The 25,701-nt window shown below is 46.6% G+C and overlaps 1 protein-coding gene and 1 long non-coding RNA gene across 3 annotated transcripts in view; both read right to left on the bottom strand.

The window, feature by feature from the left end:
• Nucleotides 1-1,114: 1,114 nt before the first annotated feature.
• LOC121544449 lies at nucleotides 1,115-5,874 on the bottom strand. The gene is made up of 3 exons (XR_005996119.1): nucleotides 5,562-5,874; nucleotides 3,549-3,655; nucleotides 1,115-1,297 (listed from the first exon to the last, which is right to left on the bottom strand). It is a non-coding gene; the product is annotated as an uncharacterized LOC121544449 (long non-coding RNA).
• A 6,010-nt stretch (nucleotides 5,875-11,884) lies between these two features.
• Nucleotides 11,885-25,701, bottom strand: part of LOC121544831 (protein jagged-2-like) — a 36,721-nt gene continuing 22,904 nt past the window's right edge. Inside the window, exons 6-25 of one of the 2 annotated variants that reach the window (XM_041855022.1) lie at nucleotides 21,847-21,977; nucleotides 21,350-21,469; nucleotides 20,512-20,625; nucleotides 20,302-20,415; nucleotides 18,991-19,104; nucleotides 18,525-18,571; nucleotides 18,218-18,391; nucleotides 17,945-18,095; nucleotides 17,559-17,723; nucleotides 17,261-17,374; nucleotides 16,944-17,171; nucleotides 16,678-16,794; nucleotides 16,559-16,586; nucleotides 15,756-15,841; nucleotides 15,271-15,384; nucleotides 14,996-15,111; nucleotides 14,543-14,800; nucleotides 14,225-14,356; nucleotides 13,221-13,380; nucleotides 11,885-13,102 (exon numbers count right to left, since the gene is read on the bottom strand). In XM_041855022.1, the coding sequence (XP_041710956.1) occupies nucleotides 12,597-13,102; nucleotides 13,221-13,380; nucleotides 14,225-14,356; nucleotides 14,543-14,800; nucleotides 14,996-15,111; nucleotides 15,271-15,384; nucleotides 15,756-15,841; nucleotides 16,559-16,586; nucleotides 16,678-16,794; nucleotides 16,944-17,171; nucleotides 17,261-17,374; nucleotides 17,559-17,723; nucleotides 17,945-18,095; nucleotides 18,218-18,391; nucleotides 18,525-18,571; nucleotides 18,991-19,104; nucleotides 20,302-20,415; nucleotides 20,512-20,625; nucleotides 21,350-21,469; nucleotides 21,847-21,977 (2,989 nt within the window). In that variant the 3' untranslated portion in view covers nucleotides 11,885-12,596. The remainder of the gene's footprint in view (nucleotides 13,103-13,220; nucleotides 13,381-14,224; nucleotides 14,357-14,542; nucleotides 14,801-14,995; nucleotides 15,112-15,270; nucleotides 15,385-15,755; nucleotides 15,842-16,558; nucleotides 16,587-16,677; nucleotides 16,795-16,943; nucleotides 17,172-17,260; nucleotides 17,375-17,558; nucleotides 17,724-17,944; nucleotides 18,096-18,217; nucleotides 18,392-18,524; nucleotides 18,572-18,990; nucleotides 19,105-20,301; nucleotides 20,416-20,511; nucleotides 20,626-21,349; nucleotides 21,470-21,846; nucleotides 21,978-25,701) is intronic. The other variant, XM_041855023.1, reaches the window with a different exon arrangement.

Raw genomic sequence — 25,701 nt, 5'->3', positions numbered from 1 at the left:
GCTGGTCATGTTCATGTGTCAGGTTGATCCATGTTTATACATAAACCTATCTGGAGTTAGGCAGCTGCTGTGATCAAACCAATTATGTCATGTCCTGATACCGCAGCAGCCATATACACTTTGTTTGACGTAATAATCATAATACATTGTTCCTTCTTAAAGGCCCACTCCTTAATTGAAATGATCAAAAAAGGCTGTAAATATCACAGAGTGGGCCTTATGTCAAAAAAACAAGTGCCTGTATGAACTCCCGAGTGGCGCAGTGGTCTAAGGCACTGCATCGCTGTGCCACTAGAGATCCTGGTTCGAATCCAGGCTCTGTCGTAGCCGGCCGCGACCGGGAGACCCATGGGGCGGCGCACAACTGGCCTAGCGTCGTCCAGGGTAGTGGAGGGAATGGCCGGCAGGGATGTAGCTCAGTTGGTAGAGCATGGCGTTTGCAACGCCAGGGTTGTGGGTTTGATTCCCATGGAGGGCCAGTATAAAAAATTAAATAATAATAATGTATGCACTCACTAACTGTAAGTCGCTCTGGATAAGAGCGTCTGCTAAATGACTAAAATGTAAATGAGTCTTATTCTGAACCACCTAAAACAGGTCATAATGACTGTGAATATACTGTATTGTCACTTTTCTGTAAAGCTCTTTCTATATGGATCTTCTGGCTATGTTCACTTTTTGATTTAGTAGATGTTAATGCTGTCATGCTGTGGGTTTTTCTCCTGCACGAATTCTCTGGGTTATAGAAACAAATGGGCAAATCAGAACACGTTTGATTAAAATACCAACCCAGAAGCTCAACATGTGGGAGTGGATTCTAATGATTTGTATTATCCCTCTTCTTCCTTTGATGCTGTCAGTTATGAACTTTTAGCTGCTGCCTGTGATTGTGGGTTTTGATTAAATCCCTTCTGTAACAGAGTCCAGCATGTACAGAAATGTACTCTGACAGTAGCAATATGGATTCCACACCTTTACTGCAGAGTGAAAGTAACGTGTTGAAAGAGAGGGAGACAAAGCAGTGAGACAAAGAGAAGCCCAGAGAGACAGACACAAGATGAACAGAAGAGCAGAGGGCAGGTTTTGTAAAAGAGCCTCACCATTCTCACACTTGACTAGCTCTCCCATAATGACAGGCGATATGGGACTTAATCACGCATTAAGCCTTATTGTTGCACCTCTGGCCAACTGATAACACAGAGCTCAGTCAATCCGATGGTTCTGAGGCAACCCCTCAGGCACTGGTCACTCCGGCCACCGCACATGCAAATGGCATGTGTAAGGCCATCCCATCTCTCTGAGAGAGAGAGAGAGAGAGAGAGAGAGAGAGAGAGAGAGAGAGAGAGATAGAGAGAGAGAGGTCAGAAGGTCAACATGTTTGTGCGACCGGGTGGCTGTCTGTGCAGCGTTCACTGAACTGGCGCTGACTAAAAGCTTGCTATGTCTGGACTGAAGCAGTTTAGGGCCATCACACATTGCTTGGCTTTTTAGGAAATGGATACAATAGTGTTACCCTAATGCTTACTAAAATGCTAACAGCTAAATGTATAAATGTACTGACAAAACACTGTAAAAAATGTACGAGTTTATAATTTACAAAATGAATGCTCATACATTTGTATCACTGTGTATCACATCTGCATCACTATTTGTATTTTACAATCACATAATAGCTATACTTTCCCCCTTGGTAAAATACCCTAATATATCTTCTCCCAGTCGCAGTAAAACGTTTACATAAAGAAGATCCAGTCCATTGGTAATGAGGGATGAAGAAAGATATTGAGTTATGGCATTCCTCTATTGGTTGGGGCTTGTCTGTAATGATGTAGCTCAGGGTAAGAAATGCAGGCTGCGTTATAAACACTTAGATCGTGATTTTATAAGGTTAACAAGTGGCTGGAACCAGGACCAGGTGGACTTTTCTGTTATAGCGTTGTTAAGGTTATATGCCATTCTAACTTACTTTTTTATTTAACTTTTAATACTGTTTACTGTGCTTAAAGTAAACTAGCCAGTTGATCACTTACAGTAGTCAGTGAGAGCTGCGTGTTTTCCAATGCAGAAATTCTAAACCCTAGCACTGCTCTCAGACTGGGCTTTGTTAGGCAGATGCTTCACCAGGCAGATGTTGTGTTGTTTAATACAGATGTTTTTCTAACAGGACGGGGGACTGACTGACTGACATCCCCTGACGTAGATAATGAAGTTATTAGGAAGGGGATGCCTTATGTACTGTACTGTACTGTACTGTCTCCTGTTGCTCAGTTGGTAGAGCATGGTGCTTGCAACGCCAGGGTTGTGGGTTCGATTCCCACGGGGGGGCAGTATGAAAAATGTATGCACTCACTAACTGTAAGTCGCTCTGGATAAGAGCGTCTGCTAAATGACTAAAATTTAAAAAATTTAAATACTAAAAATGCCTTCTCACAGGAAATATGAATCAACGTCAGCTATTCTGATGACGGACCCTACCCTCTTATTACTGTACTAAATCACAGATCGTTTTTTTCTCAGCATGAAAAGCCTGGAGCTGCAGGAGGACTGTAAGTGTTCATTGTTTTGAGTCCTCCCCACTTTGATGTGAAAGGTCTGGCCAAGGCTACCTCGCTGCATTTCTCGGGAGAATATTCAGTGGCAGGAACATCTGGGATTGCACTAAGTAGGGCTTACTTGGCAGGCGGTCATATTGACACCATCCTAACAACGGCTTTCATCTCTGTTTGAACATGTGGATTCAGGAGGAGTCGTGGGCCTGCCGCAAGCACAGACCAAGGTGTGTCAGCAGCTCCCTCTGAGATGAGGAGGAATCTCACTGAACCCTGCCTCTTTTCCTTTCCCACTATCCTCGGGAATTAGGCCTACATATTTCTCTCTCTACGTACACACTATCCAGGATCCTCCCTCCACTTTCATTCCTACCATTATCACTCTACTCTACTCAAGGCTAAATCTGGTGATGCCATTGAGAAATCCCTCCAATAAAAACATAGTGATCTGTTCATTAAGCAATAACCAGTCGTTTTGTGGTATTAAGGTGATGTTATTTGAGACTGTGTTCATTAGGATTGACAGTGAGAGGACCTGGTCCAACAGCTCTGTTTCATCATCCCGTGCCTGACTGCCTGCGTCCGGTCTTCCTGTGTGTGACTGTGATCTGTGCCAATGATCTGGGCAAAAATAGGTGTGTAGCGAGTGACTACTACGAGGAGTATCGTCGGGTAAAGTCATTAAGGCCTGGGTGGGTTCACGCCCGTGTATCTGGGTCATTGTGTTTAAAAGCAGCAACAGCAAGTCAGCAGGTGAGAGAATACCTTGGCTACTCTGGTGCTGCATGAGATACACTGGCACTGGGCTAGCCCTCACTACGCTACCCTGGGTTAGTCTATTACTGACCCAGTCCCATGTGTTTAGCTGATGTGGTCACTACATTACCCTGCATCATTCTATTACTGACCTGGGTTTGCTATTCATGGGGAAGAGGGTGCCATTTCGAGAAGAGGGTACCATTTTGGACCCACCACAATCACTACCACCACTGTGTTTACCTCATGTGGAGACCCCTCACTCATGGGATCCTAGGAGATCCTGGAATGGGCAGTCCATTTCCAACAGATGCATCTTCCTCCCCAACAGATTATCCGGTAGAGTGACACTGTGAGGAGGTTAGGAGGCTGGTTAAACTTTGAACAGACCAGATGATCCATCACATTTTGGCTACAGCTCTGTGTTAATCATTGAACTAACTGACATCAGAACACAATTAGAGGCCAGTCATCTGATGGGCTGTTTTTGTGAGAAAGGATATAGCTCAGCTGCAGTCTTCACATTTGAAAAGTCAGATAATCTTCACATACACCAGAATTGGAATGACAATGAAAATTATCAAATCAAATTTTATTGGTCGCATAAACATATTTACCAAATGTTATTGATGGTGTAGTGAAAAACTTGTGTTCCTAGCTCCAACAGTGCAATAATATCTAACAATACACACTAATCTAAAAGTAAAATAATGGAATTAAGAAATATAGAAATATTAGGACAAGCAATGTTGGGTGTCCAGAGTATAAATCTATATATATATATATATATATACACAGTATATGTGATTGGATGTATAGACATTATGGACAGTATGTGGATAGAATATATAGTATATCTGAAGAATACGTAGGATAGGATAGTATACTGTATGTACAGCGATAGTTGAATAGATGGCCTTGACTAGAATACAGTATATACATATGAAATGGGTAAAACAGTATGTAAACATTATTAAAGTGACCAGTGTTCCATTATTAAAGTGACCAGTGTTCCATGTCAAGGTACATAGGGCAGCAGCCTCTAAGGTGCAGGGATGAGTAACCGGCTAGTGACAGTGACTAAGTTCAGGGCAGGGTACTAGGCGGAGGCCGGCTTGTGATGGCTATTTAACAGTCTGATGGCCTTGAGATCTAAGATGTGTTTCAGTCTCTTGGTCCAAGACTTGATGCACCTGTACTGACCTCGCCTTCTGGATGATAGTGGGGTGAACAGGCAATGGCTCGGGGTGGTTGATGTCCTTGATGATCTTCTTGGCCTTCCTGTGATACCTGGTGCTGTAGATGTCCTGAAGCGCAGGCAGTGTGCTCCTGGTGATGCGTTGGGCTGACCGCACCACCCTCTGGAGAGCCCTGCGGTTGCGGTCGGTGCAGTTGCCGTACCAGGCAGTGACACAGCCCGACAGGATGCTCTCAATGGTGCATCTGTAAATGTTTGTGAGGGTCTTAGTGGCCAAGCAGAATGTCTTCAGCCTCCTGAGGTTGAAGATGCGCTGTTTTGCCTTCTTCACCACACTGTCTGTGTGGGTAGACCATTTCAGATTGTCAGTGATGTGTACGCCGAGGAACTTGAAGCTTTTCACCTTCTCCACTGTGGCCCCGTCGATTTCTGATGTGGATGGGGGTGTGCTCCCTCTGCTGTCTCCTGAAGTCCACAATCAGCTCCTTCGTTTTGTTGATGTTGAGGGAGAGGTTATTTTCCTGGCACCACTCTGCGTAAAATTTAGTTTTCGCCTACAGTTCACATATTCTTCTCTCACACACCCCGCTCCTAGTAACATTCAGTATTGTTACAATCACAGCTAAAACAGTGTGATACTATGTGGAGCGGAGGAGGGTAACCTGTCTTTGACAGATACCCTTGACCGTAGCCAGTAACTCGTGGAATCTGGTGTTGGCTTACATTCTGAATGCTAGGAACACATACGGTACAGTGACATTTACTGGGTGCCATTGGCTCCTCCTCTCCTCCCCCCTCTCCTCTCTCTCTCTACTTTATTGTACTACCAAGTAGGTAAGTGATCCTGTGCTGTACACATGTGACTTAACTGATATCTGATCCTGGATTCCATACGTTTCCCATTCTTCCCAGACGACTGATGGGTTAACGATCACAGAACACAACATATCAAACCATGGAGCATTGCAGAGTCCCTATGCAGCTGCGTTACTGCCATCATGTAGTTTATGTTACTAATGTAAATCATTAGGGCAGATGAATGCATGCAAGGGACTTACCTTATTGGTGGTTCTGAATGGGCGTCTGTAGATAGATAGCCAATCAGCTACAGAAAGATGAATCCTATAGAAAGAGCAGATTCAGCTCCATTGATAAAGTGAAAACACGTCAAATCAAATTCAATTGAGTACAGGCTTAACTGAATGACAACAGAGACTGAATGCAATATGGAATTGTATTGAATAGTTTGGGGTAGGCCTCATCTCCAAGGTATGCTCCTCGGAGCCAGATGCTGATGACAGATTGCTCTATGTAGGGCAGCTGGTGGTGGTGGGGCCTTCTGTTGGTGGTGGTGGGAAAGTGGAAGGTTGTTGGAAGACTGTAGCTGCAAAACAGCAAGTGGGAGACACAAGGTTTGAGTTGACATATGAATACTTCCCTAGATTTATGCCCATTGGTTGAAAGAAAGGAAAGTGATTATTGCACGAGTGAGCCCATAGGTTAATCATCAAGCATGCTGGAATTGCCTTAGAGTGCCATGCTCACAGGCTGAAGTTATTAGGTGAATGACATTCCGCATGCTTGCTAACAGTAAAGGAAGAGGAGAGACGTGACCCTATGCTTGTCACGATCGTCGTTAAGAGAGGAGGACCAAGGCACAGCGTGATGAACGAACATGTTTATTTATCATTAGCGATAAACACGGACAGTAAACAAAAAACGACTCGTAACGTCCTAGGTAACATAGACCAACACGGAACAAGAACCCACAAACACAAAGGGAAAAACAGACAGTTTAAATATGGCTCCCAATCAGAGACAACCAGCCACAGCTGACACTCGTTGCCTCTGATTGGGAGTCACTCAGGCCAACATAGAAATAAACAACCTAGAACTCCCAACATAGAAATACACCACAATGAAAGAACACACCCTGGCTCAACATATAGAGTCCCAGAGCCAGGGTGTTACAGTACCCCCCTTAAAGGCGCGGACTGCGACCGCGCCTCAACTAGAGCAAAACAGGGGAGGGCTGGGTGGGCATTCCTCCTCGGCGGCGGTTCTGGCTCCGGTCTTGCCCACCACCCTCCAATAAACCCCCCATAGCGCCCCTGGTCCGGTCTGGCCCCGCTGGCTGGAGCTGAACTGGACTTAGCAGGAGCGGTTAGCTTCAGCTCCGTAGTGGAGCAGTTGACCGGTACCTTACCAGGCACCGGTGACCCAGGCACGGGTTGTGCGGGACTGACGACGCGCACCCCTGGCTTGGTGCGTGGAGTAGGAACGGGCCGGACCGGGCTGACGATGCGCACCCCTGGCTTGGTGCGTGGAGTAGGAACGGGCCGGACCGGGCTGACGATGCGCACCCCTGGCTTGGTGCGTGGGTAGGAACGGGCCGGACCGGGCTGACGATGCGCACCCCTGGCTTGGTGCGTGGAGTAGGAATGGGCCGGACCGGGCTGACGATGCGCACCCCTGGCTTGGTGCGTGGAGCAGCAACGGGCCGGACGGGCTGACGATGCGCACCCCTGGCCTGGTGCGTGGAGCAGGGACAGGCCGGACCGGACTGGCGACGCACACCGTAGGCTTGGTGCGAGGAGCAGGGACAGGCCGGACCGGGCTGGCGACGCACACCGTAGGCTTGGTGCGAGGAGCAGGGACAGGCCGGACCGGGCTGGCGACGCACACCGTAGGCTTGGTGCGAGGAGCAGGGACAGGCCGGACCGGGCTGGCGACGCACACCGTAGGCTTGGTGCGAGGAGCAGGGACAGGCCGGACCGGGCTGGCGACGCACACCGTAGGCTTGGTGCGAGGAGCAGGGACAGGCCGGACCGGGCTGGCGACGCACACCGTAGGCTTGGTGCGAGGAGCAGGGACAGGCCGGACCGGACTGGCGACGCACACCGTAGGCTTGGTGCGAGGAGCAGGGACAGGCCGGACCGGACTGGCGACGCACACCGTAGGCTTGGTGCGAGGAGCAGGGACAGGCCGGACCGGGCTGTGGAGACGGATAGGAGACCTGGAGTGAAGAGCTGCCACAACCCGTCCTGGCTGAATGCCTACCTTCACACACTCTGTGTGAGGCATCAGCACAGGACGTACAGGGCTGTGTACCCGTACTGGCATAACAGCACGTGACACTGGCGCAGGATATCCGGGACCGAGGAGAGGCACTGGAGGCCACGAGCGCTGAGCCGGCACACTCCGTCCTGGCTGCATGCCCACCTTCGCACAACACGTGCGGGGTGCTCGCACAGGACGTACCGGACTATGCCGGACCACTCGTGGCACAGTGCGCAGCTCCGCATACCGCGGAACCTGCCCAGTCTCATGCTGCCATGCCTGAGTACGGGGAGTTGGCTCTGCTCTCCATCCAGGCTCCGCCAACCTGCCTTCTGGCCCCCAAAACCCGGTGGCCTCCTCTCCAAATCGCCCTGTGGCAGCCTCCTGCTGCCCAGCCGCCCATGCCGTGTGCCCCCCCCTAAAAATGTTTTGGGGTTGCCTCTCGTCCGTCCCACGATGACACTGCTGACGCCGCTGCTCCTCTCTCGCCAGGGCCTTAATCCTAGCCCATGGCCCTTTGCCCCCGAGCATGTCCTCCCAGGACCACGATTTGCCCACCTGGGCCATCGCCAACCTCTCCATCTCCTTTCCCGGCGCTTCCTCCCATGTCCAATCTGCCTGCTCCTGGACACGCTGCTTGGTCCTTGTATGGTGGGTTCTTCTGTCACGATCGTCGTTAAGAGAGGAGGACCAAGGCGCAGCGTGATGAACGAACATGTTTATTTATCATTAGCGATAAACACGGACAGTAAACAAAAACAACAAACGACTCGTAACGTCCTAGGTAACATAGACCAACACGGAACAAGAACCCACAAACACAAAGGGAAAAACAGACAGTTTAAATATGGCTCCCAATCAGAGACAACCAGCCACAGCTGACACTCGTTGCCTCTGATTGGGAGTCACTCAGGCCAACATAGAAATAAACAACCTAGAACTCCCAACATAGAAATACACCACAATGAAAGAACACACCCTGGCTCAACATATAGAGTCCCAGAGCCAGGGTGTTACAATGCTGACGAGGTAATATTATGACACAACCATATAAATATCTGCTATGCTGACAAGGTAACATTATAAACACTACCATATACAGTAAATATCTGCTATGCTGATGAGGTAACATTATAAACACTACCATATACAGTAAATATCTGCTATGCTGATGAGGTAACATTATAAACACTACCATATACAGTAAATATCTGCTATGCTGATGAGGTAACTTTATAATAATTACCATATACAGTAAATACCTGCTATGCTAATGAGGTAACACTATAAACACTACCCTATAAATACCTGCTATGCTGATGAGGTAAGATAAGAAGTGATGTGAATTATGTTGTGTTTACTAGATTAATGAAATGTGACAAGTTCAAATTCCAATGCTACAGACAGGACAAAACAAAGATATTGGTATAAAATACTTTAATAAATAATTGGATTGTTCTAAGAAAAAACAAAAATTCCACTAACAAACCAAGACCCGACTGCTCTTTTGTACAAAATAATTACAATGTTCTGCACATTCAGCCCATTCTCTGGGGCTAGTGGGATTCTGCTGACTTGATATGGGTAATGATTTGAATTATTTTCTTTTTGCATCATCAAAAAATAGAAAACACAATTCTTGTCAGAGAATAACAATATTAAACTGTAAAGAACAACAAAAATCATTTTCACTACCACCGCTGAGGTAATGCTCAATTGGTTCTCTTCCTCTTTCTTAGTGCAGAAACAGAATACAATACAAACACTGGACAACCACAACAACAACAACAACAACAATAATAAAACTTGTTCCCTTCATTAGACCAGTATTGAAAGCAGAAATCCAATGCACCACTGCAGGGCTGGGTAACTGAGTGCTCATGCCCAGACAAAGATTAAACCACTGGATTGCTCTGATCATGGCCTTGAATTGAATTGTAGTTACTCCTGATTCTGACCCAAATCACATATACATACATACATATACGTCATTTAGCAGACGCTCTTATCCAGAGCGACTTACATCACGATGATAAGAGCCTGCTAGCACTGCTTCTGTATCAGATCAACACAAACCATCCATGTATTGGTACACCCCATGCCAGAGGAGGCTGGTGGGAGGAGCTATAGGAGGACGGGCTCATTGTAATGGCTGGAAGTCAAACGTGGTTTCCACATGTTTAATACCGTTCCATTAATTCCAGTCCAGCCATTATAATGAGCCCGTCCTCCTATAGCTCCACCCACCAGCCTCCTCTGACCCCTGCATTATAATAGGACATTCTAACGTTCACATACTGTAGCATAGTGAATGGGAGATGGTGAACCAGCATTCACTAGGGAAACTCCCAACCGATAGCTCCGACTTAAGCAGCGGACAAGCCTAGAACTAGAACTAACAACTGTGCTTACTGACAATTTGAAGTGTTGGAACATAATAAAATCATAAAGCAAAACAAACAAGCACTTATAATAATTTGTTTCTGTCAATGCTTTTGTGATTAAGTGGGACCCTGGATATTGTCCATAAATCTGTATAAAACCTGGCCTGTGTCAACAGACACTAATAAAACGGAATGACACAATAAAAAACCAACAAAACATTAACAATCTTATTCTTTCGAATAACTATAATAAAAAGGATCACTTAAGTTACTAAATTCAAATATACACAGCCATTTTTATATTTACATATATACATTGTTCAAAGAAACACCTTTATGGTGATATGAAGAGTTGTGAAAGGACATATTTTCCCTTTATACAGTGGGGGAAAAAAGTATTTAGTCAGCCACCAATTGTGCAAGTTCTCCCACTTAAAAAGATGAGAGAGGCCTATAATTCTCATCATAGGTTGAGAATCAAATTGAGAAAAAAAAATCCAGAAAATCACATTGTAGGATTTTTAATGAATTTATTTGCAAATTATGGTGGAAAATAAGTATTTGGTCACCTACAAACAAGCAAGATTTCCGGCTCTCACAGACCTGTAACTTCTTCTTTAAGAGGCTCCTCTGTCCTCCACTCGTTACCTGTATTAATGGCACCTGTTTGAACTTGTTATCAGTATAAAAGACACCTGTCCACAACCTCAAACAGTCACACTCCAAACTCCACTATGGCCAAGAACAAAGAGCTGTCAAACGACACCAGAAACAAAATTGTAGACCTGCACCAGGCTGGGAAGACTGAATCTGCAATAGGTAAGCAGCTTGGTTTGAAGAAATCAACTGTGGGAGCAATTATTAGGAAATGGAAGACATACAAGACCACTGATAATCTCCCTAGATCTGGGGCTCCACGCAAGATCTCACCCCGTGGGGTCAAAATGATCACAAGAACGGTGAGCAAAAATCCCAGAACCACACGGGGGGACATAGTGAATGACCTGCAGAGAGCTGGGACCAAAGTAACAAAGCCTACCATCAGTAAGACACTACGCCGCCAGGGACTCAAATCCTGCAGTGCCAGACGTGTCCCCCTGCTTAAGCCAGGACATGTCCAGGCCCGTCTGAAGTTTGCTAGAGTGCATTTGGATGATCCAGAAGAGGATTGGGAGAATGTCATATGGTCAGATAAAACCAAAATATAACTTTTTGGTAAAAACTCAACTCGTCGTGTTTGGAGGACAAAGAATGCTGAGTTGCATCCAAAGAACACCATACCTACTGTGAAGCATGGGGGTGGAAACATCATGCTTTGGGGCTGTTTTTCTGCAAAGGGACCAGGACGACTGATCCGTGTATAGGAAAGAATGAATGGGGCCATGTATCGTGAGATTTTGAGTGAAAACCTCCTTCCATCAGCAAGGGCATTGAAGATGAAACGTGGCTGGGTCTTTCAGCATGACAATGATCCCAAACACACCGCCCGGGCAACGAAGGAGTGGCTTCGTAAGAAGCATTTCAAGGTCCTGGAGTGGCCTAGCCAGTCTCCAGATCTCAACCCCATAGAAAATCTTTGGAGGGAGTTGAAAGTCCGTGTTGCCCAGCGACAGCCCCAAAACATCACTGCTCAAGAGGAGATCTGCATGGAGGAATGGGCCAAAATACCAGTAACAGTGTGTGAAAACCTTGTGAAGACTTACAGAAAACGTTTGACCTGTGTCATTGCCAACAAAGGGTATATAACAAAGTATTGAGAAACTTTTGTTATTGACCAAATACTTATTTTCCACCATAATTTGCAAATAAATTCATAAAAAATCCTACAATGTGATTTTCTGGATTTTTTTTCCTCAATTTGTCTGTCATAGTTGACGTGTACCTATGATGAAAATTACAGGCCTCACTCATATTTTTAAGTGGGAGAACTTGCACAATTGGTGGCTGACTAAATACTTTTTTCCCCACTGTATGAATTGTTAAGTTCTGGATCAATTCTTTGAATAAGATGAAATAATAAAAGAAGGGCTGAAGGAAATGATGAAGTAAAAGGCATGTTAAAGGGATATACCTAAGGTCTTTAGAAGCATTGACATGTCATGGAAAATATGTTTATGTTTATAAACTAATGCTGATGTCAGGTGTTATACTGCTTATAGCTTTCGAACGGTCTTATATATAATCTTTTACATAATTTTACTTATACTAATGACATTATTATACCAAGAGAACAAAGAAAATGCCCACAGTGCGGGTTAAGGCAGATATGGACTAAATGCACTAGTAGTAATGTAGTAGTGCAACGACAGCTGCCATTCAATGGACTCTCCATAGTCCTCCAATGGCAGTGCTCTCGCCAAAGTCACATGATACACAATTTTCTCAGTGACACGCTGTGAAAAAAAGGTCTCTCCTTTAAAGGGAGCAACAATTTGTAAACAAAAAAAAGAAACAAATTCAGGTCTCTTTTTGTTGCTGAAATGTTCTTTTGCAATGCTTTTAGTAAATAAGAAGCCTCCATGTTGCAGACAGAGAATAAAGTCAAATGAAATGTAAAACATGTTTGAAATCTTTACTATTGGTGCTTGTGTTTTTCTATTAGATGGAGAAGTCATCTTTAGTTTGAGAGGTCCCACCTCTAGGCCGAGCTCATACATAATTATCTTTGACATCCACACTGAAGTTGGCAGCGTTGAGGTTTTTACACCGGTTGTCTTTGGGGCTGTACGCTGTCCGGTGGGGGGGTTTGACAGGGGCGCTACGCATCGTACAGATCACCCCCCCTTTGCCCATCACTCTGTCCTGCACTCCTGCCAAGGAGCACTTTTGTGTGGAACACTTGTCTAGTTCCATCCCTCCCCTCCTCAGCTCCTCCTCCTCGCCGTCCTCCTCCTCCTCTTCCTCAGCCCCGTCACACGTCCGGTCTGGAGGGCTCATGAGTTTCTTGCATTCGTACTGAATGTCTTTGTCTAGGTTGTCTTTGTGCTGTGGCAAGATGACCCTCAGCGGCTCCAGCTGGTTGTTGACAGTGCTGTCCTCCGCTGCAGACTCTCTCTCACGCTCTTTCTTCCTCTTACGGGTCCACCACACACACACCACGATGCAGAAGATCCACAGCACACTGAACACCACACACAGGACTGGAACCAGGTAGTCTGGAGACAGAAAGACCACTAAATTAAACTTTACTGTCATGTACTGTAATGCTACCTAATCGAAAGCCCAGTATAAAAACATGCATACAGTTAAACCAAGTCGAGTCCAGTTACTCACCCACAGACTGGGGCATGACCTGTGTCTCCACTTTGACCTCCACCACGGCCAGCATGACGGTGCTGTTGTGTCGTTTGGACAGGGCACCGATGATGGCACTGGCAGCCTCTTGGATCTGACCATGGTCTCCATCCCGCTCCTGACCATCCTGATCATACGACTGGAGAAGAGGGAGAGAGATGGGGAAATGGTGAGTCAACACAACAGGAGAGAGGGAGTCCTAGTCCTAACTTCTCACATGCACCCCCGTAGAGCACAAAGCAGGTCTAGTTAATTGCCTAATAAGTGGACCAGAGAGTCCAGGGGGAGCAGAGGGAGATTAGCTGGATGCTGTGCACTTTAATTAGGATGAACAATGGAGAACAGGCCAGCTGTGGCTCTCTGGTGCTCCCTGGCCAGCCAGCCAGTCAGTGTGAAGAATTATAAGAGAGTCAGTCAGTCAGTCAGCAACACTCCTCTTTCTTCTCTCTGGGAAAGCAGCTGCTCATTCACACACACACACACAACTGTGACACAGCCCCTCACCCCATTCTGACATCTAACAGCCTCTGGGCTTCAGAGTGGACTACTGTGGCCTCTTACTGAGAACACACCGTTTCTGGGTCTCCATAAAACATCTGTATTGATACAGATACATAGAGTCAGCTGGATGGGACAACTCTGCCAAACCCAGATCCACAACACAAGACTCATATTAGGTTGAAATAATACGACTTCATGATCATGTTGAGTTAAGACTATTTCATAATTGTCTAACAAAGCACAACTAACATCACTGTAAGCCTTTAGAGGGTCTATGGAGTTTAATTATTCAACTCAGTACAAAGCTACAAGGACATCAGACACACCACTCCTTTTCCTGTATGTCCCCAAACATGACTACGTCACAAGGAAAGGCCTAATCCCCTCCATTAAGGGTTTAGTGCCCTGTAGTGCCTGATTTCCCATGTCTTACTGGAGAGGAGCCTGGGTGGCCACGGCGAGAGAGAGAGAGAGGCACTCACCATGGCAACCTCCACAGCGCCACTGTTGGAGTAGGACAGGTCACAGAGAATGAGGAGCGTGTGTTCCTTAGCCAGGGTCTGGGTGATGGGAAGGTACCTCAGCTCCGAACAGATGTTCTCCACAGTGGTACCCTTTGATCAGCACACACACACACTCTATTCACTTTAATTCTCTGGCAGAGTACGGGGAAGGTGTGGTCGGAGATTCAAGTCTAGTAAAACTAAGTCAATAATCAAATATGCAAATAGAATTGTATATATATTTTTTAATTAAATATCTTACTTAATGTTAGTCAGATAATGATGTTGTACACTCACCTGTGGAACTTTGTCTCTGTTGAAGATGAGTGTGATGCGGGCACAGCTGTTGTCCAAGTAACCACTGTTGGGTTCACACTGAGTGTGGAGGGGCGGTGGGGGGTCAGGGGTGGAACACACGCCCCACTGGTGGCAGGGCGGGGCGAAGCAGGTGAGGAATTGGTGTTCTACACACTCCTGTCCTCCAGGACAAGGGGCACTGCTGTCTGGACCGGAAGCACCTCTATGGAGCAGACAGGGCCGCCGGCCACACTGCACCTGTACACACACATACACACACACACACACACACACACACACACACACACACACACACACACACACACACACACACACACACACACACACACACACACACACACACACACACACAGAGAGAGAGAGAGAGGTCAGAGAGGCAGCTTGCACACACACACAGCTTCACTGTGTGTAATAAAACCATGCAAGTCTCACCTTAGAACAGTACACACTGCCGTTGACACACTGGCAGGTATTACACTCCTCCTCCCATCGACTGCCGTGAGGGAACTGCAGGCCGGAATAACGACAGGCCTTCCCGATCCCTATGACTGCAGAGGGAAGAGAGAGGAGCAGAGTTAGGACTAAGGCAATATCAGGCCCAGCCCTTAGAAACTCTTCCTACCACGCACGAGGTCAATGGAAGAAAGTTCCCATACTCCATGGATACAGTAATAAAGGTATTTTCTCTATAGCTGCAGTGTACTCACACTCCTGGCAGCGAGGCCCAGCCCGGCTCAGGGGACACACACAGCGGAAGCTGTTGATCTCATCCACACAGGTAGAACCATAAGCACAGGGAGATGACTGGCACTCATCTATGTCTGATTGGGAAACAAGAGGACATTACTACACAAATATCTCTAGTCTACTGCAAGGCACCTAGCTATAATATCATCACAACAGGGTAGGGGCTGGTTGGTTCTCATGTCTGGCATCCCCACGTGAAAAATAGACCCTCTCTGAAAAGGGGAAAAGGAAAGAGGATTGTGTCTGAGAATGTCAGACTGAACTGACCTGTTTGCAGAATACAGCTGACCTCTCCTCACAAGAGGGGTTGGAGGTTAAGATAGGCTTCCTAAAGGCTTCCTAATCTGTCCCTCACAAACAATCAGCTCAAAATCCCCCCGTCACCTTTCACCCCTGAACCTTCCAATCTGACCCCCACACACCCCTCTGGTTCCCAGGGACTCACTGATCCGGCAGTCTGGTCCGGCGAATCCCGGGGCACACTCACAGCGGAACCAGTTCACACCATCCACACAGACACCACTGTTATAGCTGGAGGAAGGAAACAGAACCACACATCAATACATCAGCCCATACCATTGGCACAGGTGCAGCAGCATACAAAAGGCTGAAGGCTTAGACTACAAAGAGAAAAAAGCCTTCACAATCTCAGGTCTAGATCCCAGCAGCAGAATCCCAAGGCAGGGGACTAGAGACAGAGACTGTGGTCACTAAAGCTGATCCCTTATCAATGTCCAGACTTCATATGCAAATCCCAAAATCACCCCATACTGTGCTGGTCCTATATGCTGTTCCCCAGCCCCCCTCTCTTGCCTACACCACCCCATGCTCAGGGGTCAGTGGTGAAGAATTGGGTGAGGGGCACCCCACCGTGCTAATCCCCCTGTCAGGGATTGTGGTGGCGGGAGCCTTTGTCCACTCAGCCCCTCTGATCCACAGGACCCTGGAATACCCAGCTGTCAGGCCCTGCACTGTTCTGAGGAGTCAGGGATACACACAATTCCCCTTTCACACATACACCTCCACGGAACAAACTTTAACAAGAAATCTCTGAGTATTAAATTAGATTTGCGAGATGAGCGGTGTGTGAGAGTAATTTATTCCTGTTTTGAAACCAGAACACTGAGAGATTATGCTCTAATATCGGTGCGTTTGGGTCTGTGAAGAGATGCGATAGCCTTATAACAGAGCGAGTAGTGGAGCCAAGACATGAAAAGTATTTAGGTTTATTCAATATGTTCAACTTACCAGGGGGTTGGGTTGCAGTCATTAGCATCTGTGAAGAGAGGGGATGACACAGAATAAAAATCAGACGCGTTTTAGTTTATGATTATAACCTGAAAATAATTAAGTAAATTGTGCTTTACTCTGAGCACATGTGGGCCCTTCCCAGCCATCCTTGCAGATGCAGGTGTAGGCATCACCCCCTCCGACACAGGTCCCGCTGTTCTCACATGGGTTAGAGTCACACGTGCTGTTCTTGCCTGACAAGATAAATAAAATATGATGAGCTTAGAACCTATATTCACATTTCTGCAAAAAAAATGACTCCTATGGAGCGTATGGACCAGAGCAGTCTATTAGATTTTCCCTTGAATGACATAGTTAAAACCAAGCAATAATGGATTCTTACCTGTGTTACAGGTGCTGCCGCCCCACCCTGAAGGACAGGTACAGCGGAAGGTGTCCCCGTGGTCGAAGCATGTCCCCCCATTACTGCAGGTACTGGAGTCACACTGGCTCTCACGTGAGTGGCAGGTCTTGCCCTTCCAGTTATCCTGGCACTGACAGTAGAAGTCATTGACCAGGTCCACACAGTGACCTCCGTTCTTACAGGGGTTCCTACTGCACTCATTCACATCTGGAACACAACCACCAGGGATCAGTTAGAGTAACACACACACCATGGAGATATAGAGTAAAACCACCCAGGGACACACACACACATACCCATGTCACACAGCGTGCCCTCCCAGCCGTCAGGGCAAAAGCACTGGAAAGAGCTGATCCCGTCGATGCAGGTTCCTCCGTTCTTACAGGGAGACGACACACAGTCGTTTACGTCTGGGAGGGAGAGAGGAGAGACTATGAATGAGGATGGGGATGATGAGGAAGACAATGAGACTGATGAAGTCAGTGGTGTGTTACAGTAAGGATCGGGATGTTTAGTCTTATGGTATGATGATGGTGATGATTTTGATGATGAAGTCAATGATGTGTGATGATGATGGAGTGTGTGTCTACTCACTCTCGTGACAGTATGTTCCTGTGAAGCCCGGTTCACATGAGCAGGTGAAGTTCCCAGCAAGCTGGCTGATGCAGCGTCCGTGGGGACCGCACACATTGGACGAGATGTGCCACACCGCTTCCTGTGTGTCGTTGGTGGCCACGGCGACAGTACAACTGTCAATCACTGGGATCAAAACAGAAGGAATGACAAGAGACTGTTGGTGAGATAGACCTGAGAGGATTGGGTTGAAATGATGGTTGATCTTGAGGTTGACCTGAGGACTAAGCAGCTTAAGATCAGGTTTCAGTTTAGGCTAGACAAGAGAACTGCCTGGTTAGTACTTTTACAATGGGTTGAGTTATTTGAGTTGAGATGACAGCAATAGGTTTATAGATTGGTTTTACCTTCACAGGGATTGGTCTTGCAGTGGTCCTTGAGCTCGGAGCAGGTCTTACCCTCAAAGTCATCAGGACAGGTACAGTAGAAGTCTTCCATCAGACTGTGGCACTGGGCCTTGTTCTGGCACGGGTTAGGGCTGCACGGTTTACTCTGCACCTACGAATGGACAGATGGAAAGATGAGTGGATGAATAGTTGGATAGATGGATAAATAGATAATTGTTGTGTATAAAAGACAAGATCAGATTTGTCAAAGGTCTGGACTGGACCATAGCTCACCTCACAGGTGGTGCCAGTGTACCCATGTGGGCACTCACACATGAAGCCGTCCAGCAGGGTGTGGCACCTGCCCCCGTTCCTACACGGGCCGCTGGCACAGCTGTTCCTCTGGACCTCACAGTGCCGGCCTACAAACCCCAGTGAGCAGGCACACACGTAGCCTCTTCGCCCTTCCTGTACGAAGCGTAAAGAAAAAAGTTGTCACTCAGAGGCTCTCATACCCATAATAATGCTAACCATAGATATAATATGAATGGAGGGCATCAAACACAGTGGCTAGATTGCCTTATTGAATAAAATGTCCTACCTTGCATGTCGCTCCATTCTGACACTGTCCATGGCAGCTGTTGACATCTGCAGAGGGGAAAGAGAGAACTTACTAATACAGGTCAACAGATAGGACAGGGGAACATGCAGTGGGGGCATGCATGTGATAAACAAACAAAACATAGAATGTGCAACTTGGTTAATGCTTCAAAGAAACTCAGAAGAAGATTTCTCTCAAGGTGCAGGAAGACATGATGCTGTTGGTTAGTGCATGCAGTGAAAGCCAGTGAGGTCGACTACAAAACCTTCAACGATATCTACAGGATGTGCTTCTCATAGTCATGTAAAAACACCATCCATGGATCTAGATAAGTATTTGTAGGCCATAATAAAGCAGAAAGAGAGAGCCTGAGATAGGAACAGGACAGCTTGGCCAGCGGCCCAGCTAGGTGTCGGAGCTAGCTGCAGGCAAAGGGGACAGAGGCACATGATTAACTGATACTGACTGATGTCACAGTTCTGGCCGGCCCATCCTTGAAAGCAGGCACAGTGATATCCACCGATCAAGTTTTTGCAAGAGTAAGCATTGAGGCAAGGGTTCCCCATACACTCATTAGCGTCTGCGGAGTGAAGACAGACAGACAGAGAGAGAGAGAGAGAGAGAGAGAGAGAGAGAGAGAGAGAGAGAGAGAGAGAGAGAGAGAGAGAGAGAGAGAGAGAGAGAGAGAGAGAGATCTAAGAACCAGCCTCCAAGCTCCACCACCAAGCAGATCTCTACAGTGCAAGGCTACACAGAAACTAAAGCCCCTGATAATAATTATAACCTTAAACCTGCCTTTAGAAAACTTTCTCAACTTTTTGCCATCCAAAAAACGTTCTCAACCTTTTGCCATCCATTTTGCTGGCTCTGCCTCCTACCCTAAACATTTATTTCAGTTGCCTACCCTATTTCTGAACTGATCTATTCTCTGACGTCCAGAGCTTTCCCAGTGGTCAGTTCCCAAGGCAATGGTCACTAACACCCTCTCCCTGGACAGACCAGAACACAATCGCTTTTCCTCAGAGGTGAGAGGCACCTGTTGGGCTGCGGACACCCGACACCCCTCTCTCAGGTACCGCCCGCTCGCTGAAAGGGGAACCGCCTGCGCACTGAGAATAACGGACCGTGTAACACAACACCTGGAGCTTGGGTTCCTCCCTGAGCGTGTTTACAGGTTATAAAGTGTTTCCTTTCCCCTTGCCACTCAACGGAGCTAAATAGCGGTGTTGGGGTGAGGCTCTGCTCTGGGTGGAGACTAGAGTACATACCCCTTTTATCCCAGTCTGTAGCCAAAGATAACGCACTGTCAGGCTATATCAGGCCCCAAGGTTAGCAGTTGCCAGGCTAGGTGTTATTTATAGTTTTACTTAAGAAACCTGGCTCAGGTTGCACATAATATCCAGCTTTCTCCATGGACATGCATGCACCCATTTCAAATTAGTATCCACACCATAGTAATACGACTGGCTCAACAGGGTGAGAGACACAAACAACCGGATACTGGACGAGCACGGAAATTCCTGGCATAAGATCAAACACGGCTAGATTCAATAACACTTCAAGTCACATCACAACATATCACATTCACTTCAAATCAAACACTTAATTGAATTTAGCATGCAAACAGTCTCAAGTTATGCTCCCAAGGACATAATATTTAGCCATTTGGACATGCTTTGCTCCATTTTCCCAGGCAGAGACTGTGCCCTCAGAACTCTCTAGTCTGAATGATAGGCTAAACTACAGACCACCCGCCACCTCTCTTTCCCAGGCTTACCTATCTGGCAGGTCTTCCCAGCCCACTGTGGGGGGCAGAGGCACTCAAATCCGTTCTCCATGTCGATGCAGGTCCCACCCTGAGCACAGGGGTTAGACGCACACTCGTCCATGTCTGGAACACACACACACAATGATGTACGGGTACAGCTTTGTAAAAACATGGGGGCACACACACACCTTGGGAGGGGCAAGATCGTGACTCACTGACCTTTAGCGCAGGTGGGCCCTGCCCAGCCTGCAGGACAGTGGCACTCAAACCCAGACGGGATCTCATGGCAGGTGCCCCCACTGGCACAGGGGTTGGACACACAGGCGTGTTCAGCTGAAGATAAGGGGTAGACGTGGGGAGAGAAATGTGCCATGAGTCAGAGTGACAGATGACATAAATAGCGCAACAAAATACACAAGCAAACTATCAACTATAGAACATTGAGTATGTTTACATGCACACTAATAATTCAATATTAAACTGATTATGGCAGTAGGCCGAATATAGAAATAGTTATGTAAATACCTTACTCTGCTTATCTTAATCGGCGTAAGGTCAAAATCGAAGTAAGCATATGCCGATTAAAACGCCTGGTTTTCTGAGTAATCTTTTGAATTATTAGGACATGTAAACACCTTAATCGGTGTTCCAGCTGTGTATTTGATCTGTGCATGTGCTAGAACCAGCCGAGCGAGCCTCCCTCTTATTACAAGTGAGTTCAGAAAACTGAAAGTATGCATCTTAGAAAGAGTTTTCACATACAAACGATTGGTCCGAACTCAGAATCAAAAAGGTTTCGCAAAAATAACATATTTACTGTGGTAGAATGTTTATTTTGATAGGCGATTTTCTGCATTTATCAAAAGGCCCATCAGTAGCCTGATTTCAGATGTGTCCATGTAAACAGGATTATTAGGGAAATCGATCTTCTTGCAAAGCATGTGAACGTTTTAAACAAACTATTATATTAATCTGACTATCCACAATAATCGTATTATTGTGTGCATGTAACCGTGCTCATTGGCACTGACATAATTGAATTTGTTCACTGACTCACCTATCTCACAGTTCTTGCCTGAGTAGCCGTCAGAACAGACACAGTTGTACTCATCTGGCTCTGTGTTCATACACATTCCTCCATTCTTACATGGCTTGTTCGTCCCACAGTAGTTCAAATCTGGAGAGAATCATACAGGAAGGATTACATTTACACACTTTAATGGTCTCATATGAACACATCTAAAGGATTAGGATGGTAAATTATATGTTACAGATTAACTACATAGTCATCACACGACTTCATATGGTCGGACATGAAAGCATACTGTTACATATTGCTAAATGTAGCCTCTCCATCCACCTCTCCGTCTTGTTACTCTGAAGTGATCTCCTGTTTCTAGCAGTCACTCTTCAGTGACCTCTGTTGACCACCTGCTGCTGAGGGGAACTCAGAGGTGACCTTGTGTTGTGTGACACTACAGGGAGGTCAGAGGTCACTGTAGAGGATGTGTTAATAGTACAGTGGGCCAGGTCTGGTCTGCTCTAATGCCTCACCTTTGTCACACAGCAGGCCTCCCCAGTTCTTCTCACAGCTGCACAACCAGGGCTTGACGCAGGTCCCGTGGACACAGCCTGGGTAGCGCAGGCAGTCATCACAGAACGGACCCTGCCACCCGTATTTACACCTGCAAGACAAAACACACCATTATATCCTGATACCCATAGTTACACCTGCAAGACAGATCACAGACATCCATTAGAGACACATAGGCAATGGACCCATTGTGTGGTCATATGTGAAAAACTTGGACAGAGTCAAAGAGAGGACATTAATAAAATACCTGAAGCCCCTAGGCAAGCAGCATTGCGAGCGGAGGAGGCTGGTGAACGGTTACCTAATCTGTTGGTTTATGGCTGCACTCTGTTATTCCAAGGCCAGCGGTAACCTTGCCCCACCTGTGCTGTCACTTCTCGCCCTGGGCTATTTAAAGACCCCTCTCCTGCAAATAGATGCCAACCAAACCCTACACTACTAGTCTATATACTGTACTGGAGTCAGTGAGTGTACTGCTGTGTGCTGTGTGCTAACATGTTCGCTAGTAAGCGATACTGCAGTCAAACACAACACGCAGTGCAGTACAACTTTGTATTGTAGTCTACTAATGTACATGTGTAAAAGTACTGAAGTGTGCAGTGGTGTGTTACTGTATACCAAACTGCATGTTAGCGTGCTGAGGTTTAGTGTAAAGCTTTATAAGCAGCAGTAGCAGTAGCAGCACTGAGAGGCCCTGTCCACAGTAAAAGCAGGGAGAGACCAAGGTGGCCACAAGGCCAGGGTGGCATTACCATTACCAAACAACCACCTCACCACAGCCCTATAATGGAGGACTCTTTCAGCCCAGCCAGCAACACCGTAAATATCCCGCCCCAGCCCAGCACAGCCAGGCCCAACCCTGTCAGACCCACACTGTGGAAATAGCCCTTTGAAGCCACACCCTCCAGATCACAGGAGGCTGATGAGGGGAGGACGGCTCATAATAATGGCCGGGTCGGAGCTAATGGAAATGTATAAAACACACGGAAACCATGTTTGAATTATTTTATACCAGTCCACTCCAGCCATTACCACGAGACCGTCCTCCCCAATTAAGTTGCCACCAACCTGTGCTCCAGATCCCTATCACGGTCAGGCTCAGGGGCTCAACCTGCCTGCACATCTCCTGCAGCCGCAGTAGCTCTCTATCTCTCTCTCTTTCTCTCTCTCTGTCTCTAAGAATTATTCACAGAAAGACTCTGGGAAATAAACAGTCTGTTGCATGCAGATTGAGGTCCCTTACATTTTTTTGACATGGATAAATTAAATCGTGATTAATCACAAAGACTCTTTCGATAAACTCGATTACATTTTGAATCGTTTGACAGTCAGTCGTGGTTGCTCATGGTCACGTGATGATGTAGCACCACCTGCGACTACAAAATTAAGTTGGCCCTCTTGGTCGAACGGTCAAGACATTGGCTTCTCCCATGGGACACCAGGGTTCTAATACCGGCAGTAACAAAAGCGCACATGTAAACTTATAATATCACATGAGAAATGTTGGGAAACCACGTGTCTGAGTCATGACTCTCATGTGAGTTTTCCCCACGTGACATTTTTCACGTGATTTGTTCACGTGAAAAATTCATGTGAAAAGTTACACGTGTCCGAAAACTTTTTTTTTTCATGTGTTTTTGTAAGGGGGAGGTAGGTTGTGAATGCTCTGTGTGTAAGGAAACCAAATACCACCAACACATTTTTTGTTTTCCTCCGCAGGCACCAGGCATGTAATGTTACTCCAGGAGAAGGCGTGTTGTTTGTTCACGGTCGGGAAACACACAGACTCGTCCTGAACTTCAAATCACATGTCGAGGCACATTCTAGTCTGTTCCTCTCTTCCAGCCATGAAAAATTCATTATTTTATGAGATGTGAACTAAATCCAACCCGTCTCTCACTCACGGCTATCCCTATTGAACAGATCCATAGGTGTGGTTCAGTATGCACCTCAGAGAGATGCACAAGACGGAGGTCTTACAAGAGGATTTCACATGGAATACTTGGTTGGTTCAGCCATGCAGAATAACATGTACGTGACTAAGGCTGCTGGATGGAGTCCATACTCCCATGAGGGGTATGACAGCCAAAACAGGCCCAGGATAGGAAGAGGTGATTGGGGCTGCAGAGTAGAAATGGGCAGGGGGCCCTGACACACCGCTGGAGGAGGGAAGGAAACGCTGTGTGAAAAACAGGCCACGGCTACAGCTACAGGCCAGGTCTGGGACAGGAAGAAGAACAATGGCTCCTGAATCAGACTGGAGTGGGGGTAATACACTCTATGTTCCATAGAGAGTGGGGATAGGGAGAGGGGAGTGTGGGGGTCGAGCTCTGGTATGCGATCAACCCCCCATGTCATATCATTATCATCCTCATTGAACTCAAAAAGAGCTACAGTCCATTACCCAGCCAATACAGTGGCTTGTGAACGTATTCACCCCCCTTGGCATTTTTCCTATTTTGTTGCCTGATTTTTTGGGGGGTTGTATCATTTGATTTACATAACATGCCTACCACTTTGAAGATGCAAAATATTTTTTCTTGTGAAACAAACAAGAAATAAGACTAAAAAACTGAAAACTTGAGTGTGCATAACTATTCACCCCCCCCACCCCCCCCCAATACTTGTAGAGCCACCTTTTGCAGCAATTACAGCTGCAAGTCTCTTAGGGTATGTCTCTATAAGCTTGGCACATCTAGCTACTGGGATTTTTGCCCATTCTTCAAGGCAAAACTGCTCCAGCTCCTTCAAGTTGGATGGGTTCCGCTGGTGGATAACAATCTTTAAGTTATACCACAGATTCTCAATTGGATTGAGGTCTGGGCTTTGACTAGGCCATTCCAAGACATTTAAATGTTTCCCCTTAAACCACTCAAGTGTTGCTTTAGCAGTATGCTTAGGGTCATTGTCCTGCTGGAAGGTGAACCTCTGTCCCAGTCTCAAATCTCTGGAAGACTGAAACAGGTTTCCCTCAAGAATTGCCCTGTATTTAGCGCCATCCATCATTCCTTCAATTCTGACCAGTTTCCCAGTCCCTGCCAATGAAAAACATCCCCACAGCATGATGCGCCACCACCATGCTTCACTGTGGGGATTATGTTCTCGGGGTGATGATAGGTGTTGGGTTTGTGCCAGACATTTTCCTTGATGGCCAAAAAGCTCAATTTTAGTCTCATCTGACCAGAGTACCTTCTTCCATATGTTTGGGGAGTCTCCCACATGCCTTTTGGCGAACACCAAACGTGTTTGCTTATTTTTTTCTTTAAGCAATTGCTTTTTTCTGGCCATTCTTCCATAAAGCCCAGCTCTGTGGAGTGTATGGACAGATACTCCAATCTCCGCTGTGGAGCTTTGCAGCTCCTTCAGGGTTATCTTTGGTCTCTTTGTTGCCTCTCTGATTAATGCCCTCCTTGCCTGGTCCGTGAGTTTTGGTGGGCGGCCCTCTCTTGGCAGGTTTATTGTAGTGCCATATTCTTTCAATTTTTTAAATAATGCATTTAATGGTGCTCGGTGGGATGTTCAAAGTTTCTGATATTTTTTTATAATCCAACCCTGATCTGTACTTCTCCACAACTTTGTCCCTGACCTGTTTGGAGAGCTCCTTGGTCTTCATGGTGCCGCTTGCTTGGTGGTGCCCCTTGCTTAGCGGTGTTGCAAACTCTGGGGCCTTTCAGAACAGGTGTATATATACTGCGATCATGTGACAGATCATGTGACACTTAGATTGCACACAGGTGGACTTTATTTAACTAATTATGTGACTTCTGAAGGTGATTAGTTGCACCAGATCTTATTTAGGGGCTTGATAACAAAGG

The sequence above is a fragment of the Coregonus clupeaformis genome, chromosome 29 (genome assembly GCF_020615455.1).
Source record: "Coregonus clupeaformis isolate EN_2021a chromosome 29, ASM2061545v1, whole genome shotgun sequence".
In the NCBI taxonomy this organism is placed as follows: Eukaryota; Metazoa; Chordata; class Actinopteri; order Salmoniformes; family Salmonidae; genus Coregonus; species Coregonus clupeaformis.
The sequence above is the reverse complement of the archived record's forward strand: the minus strand, read 5'-3'. Positions and strand labels throughout refer to the sequence as shown.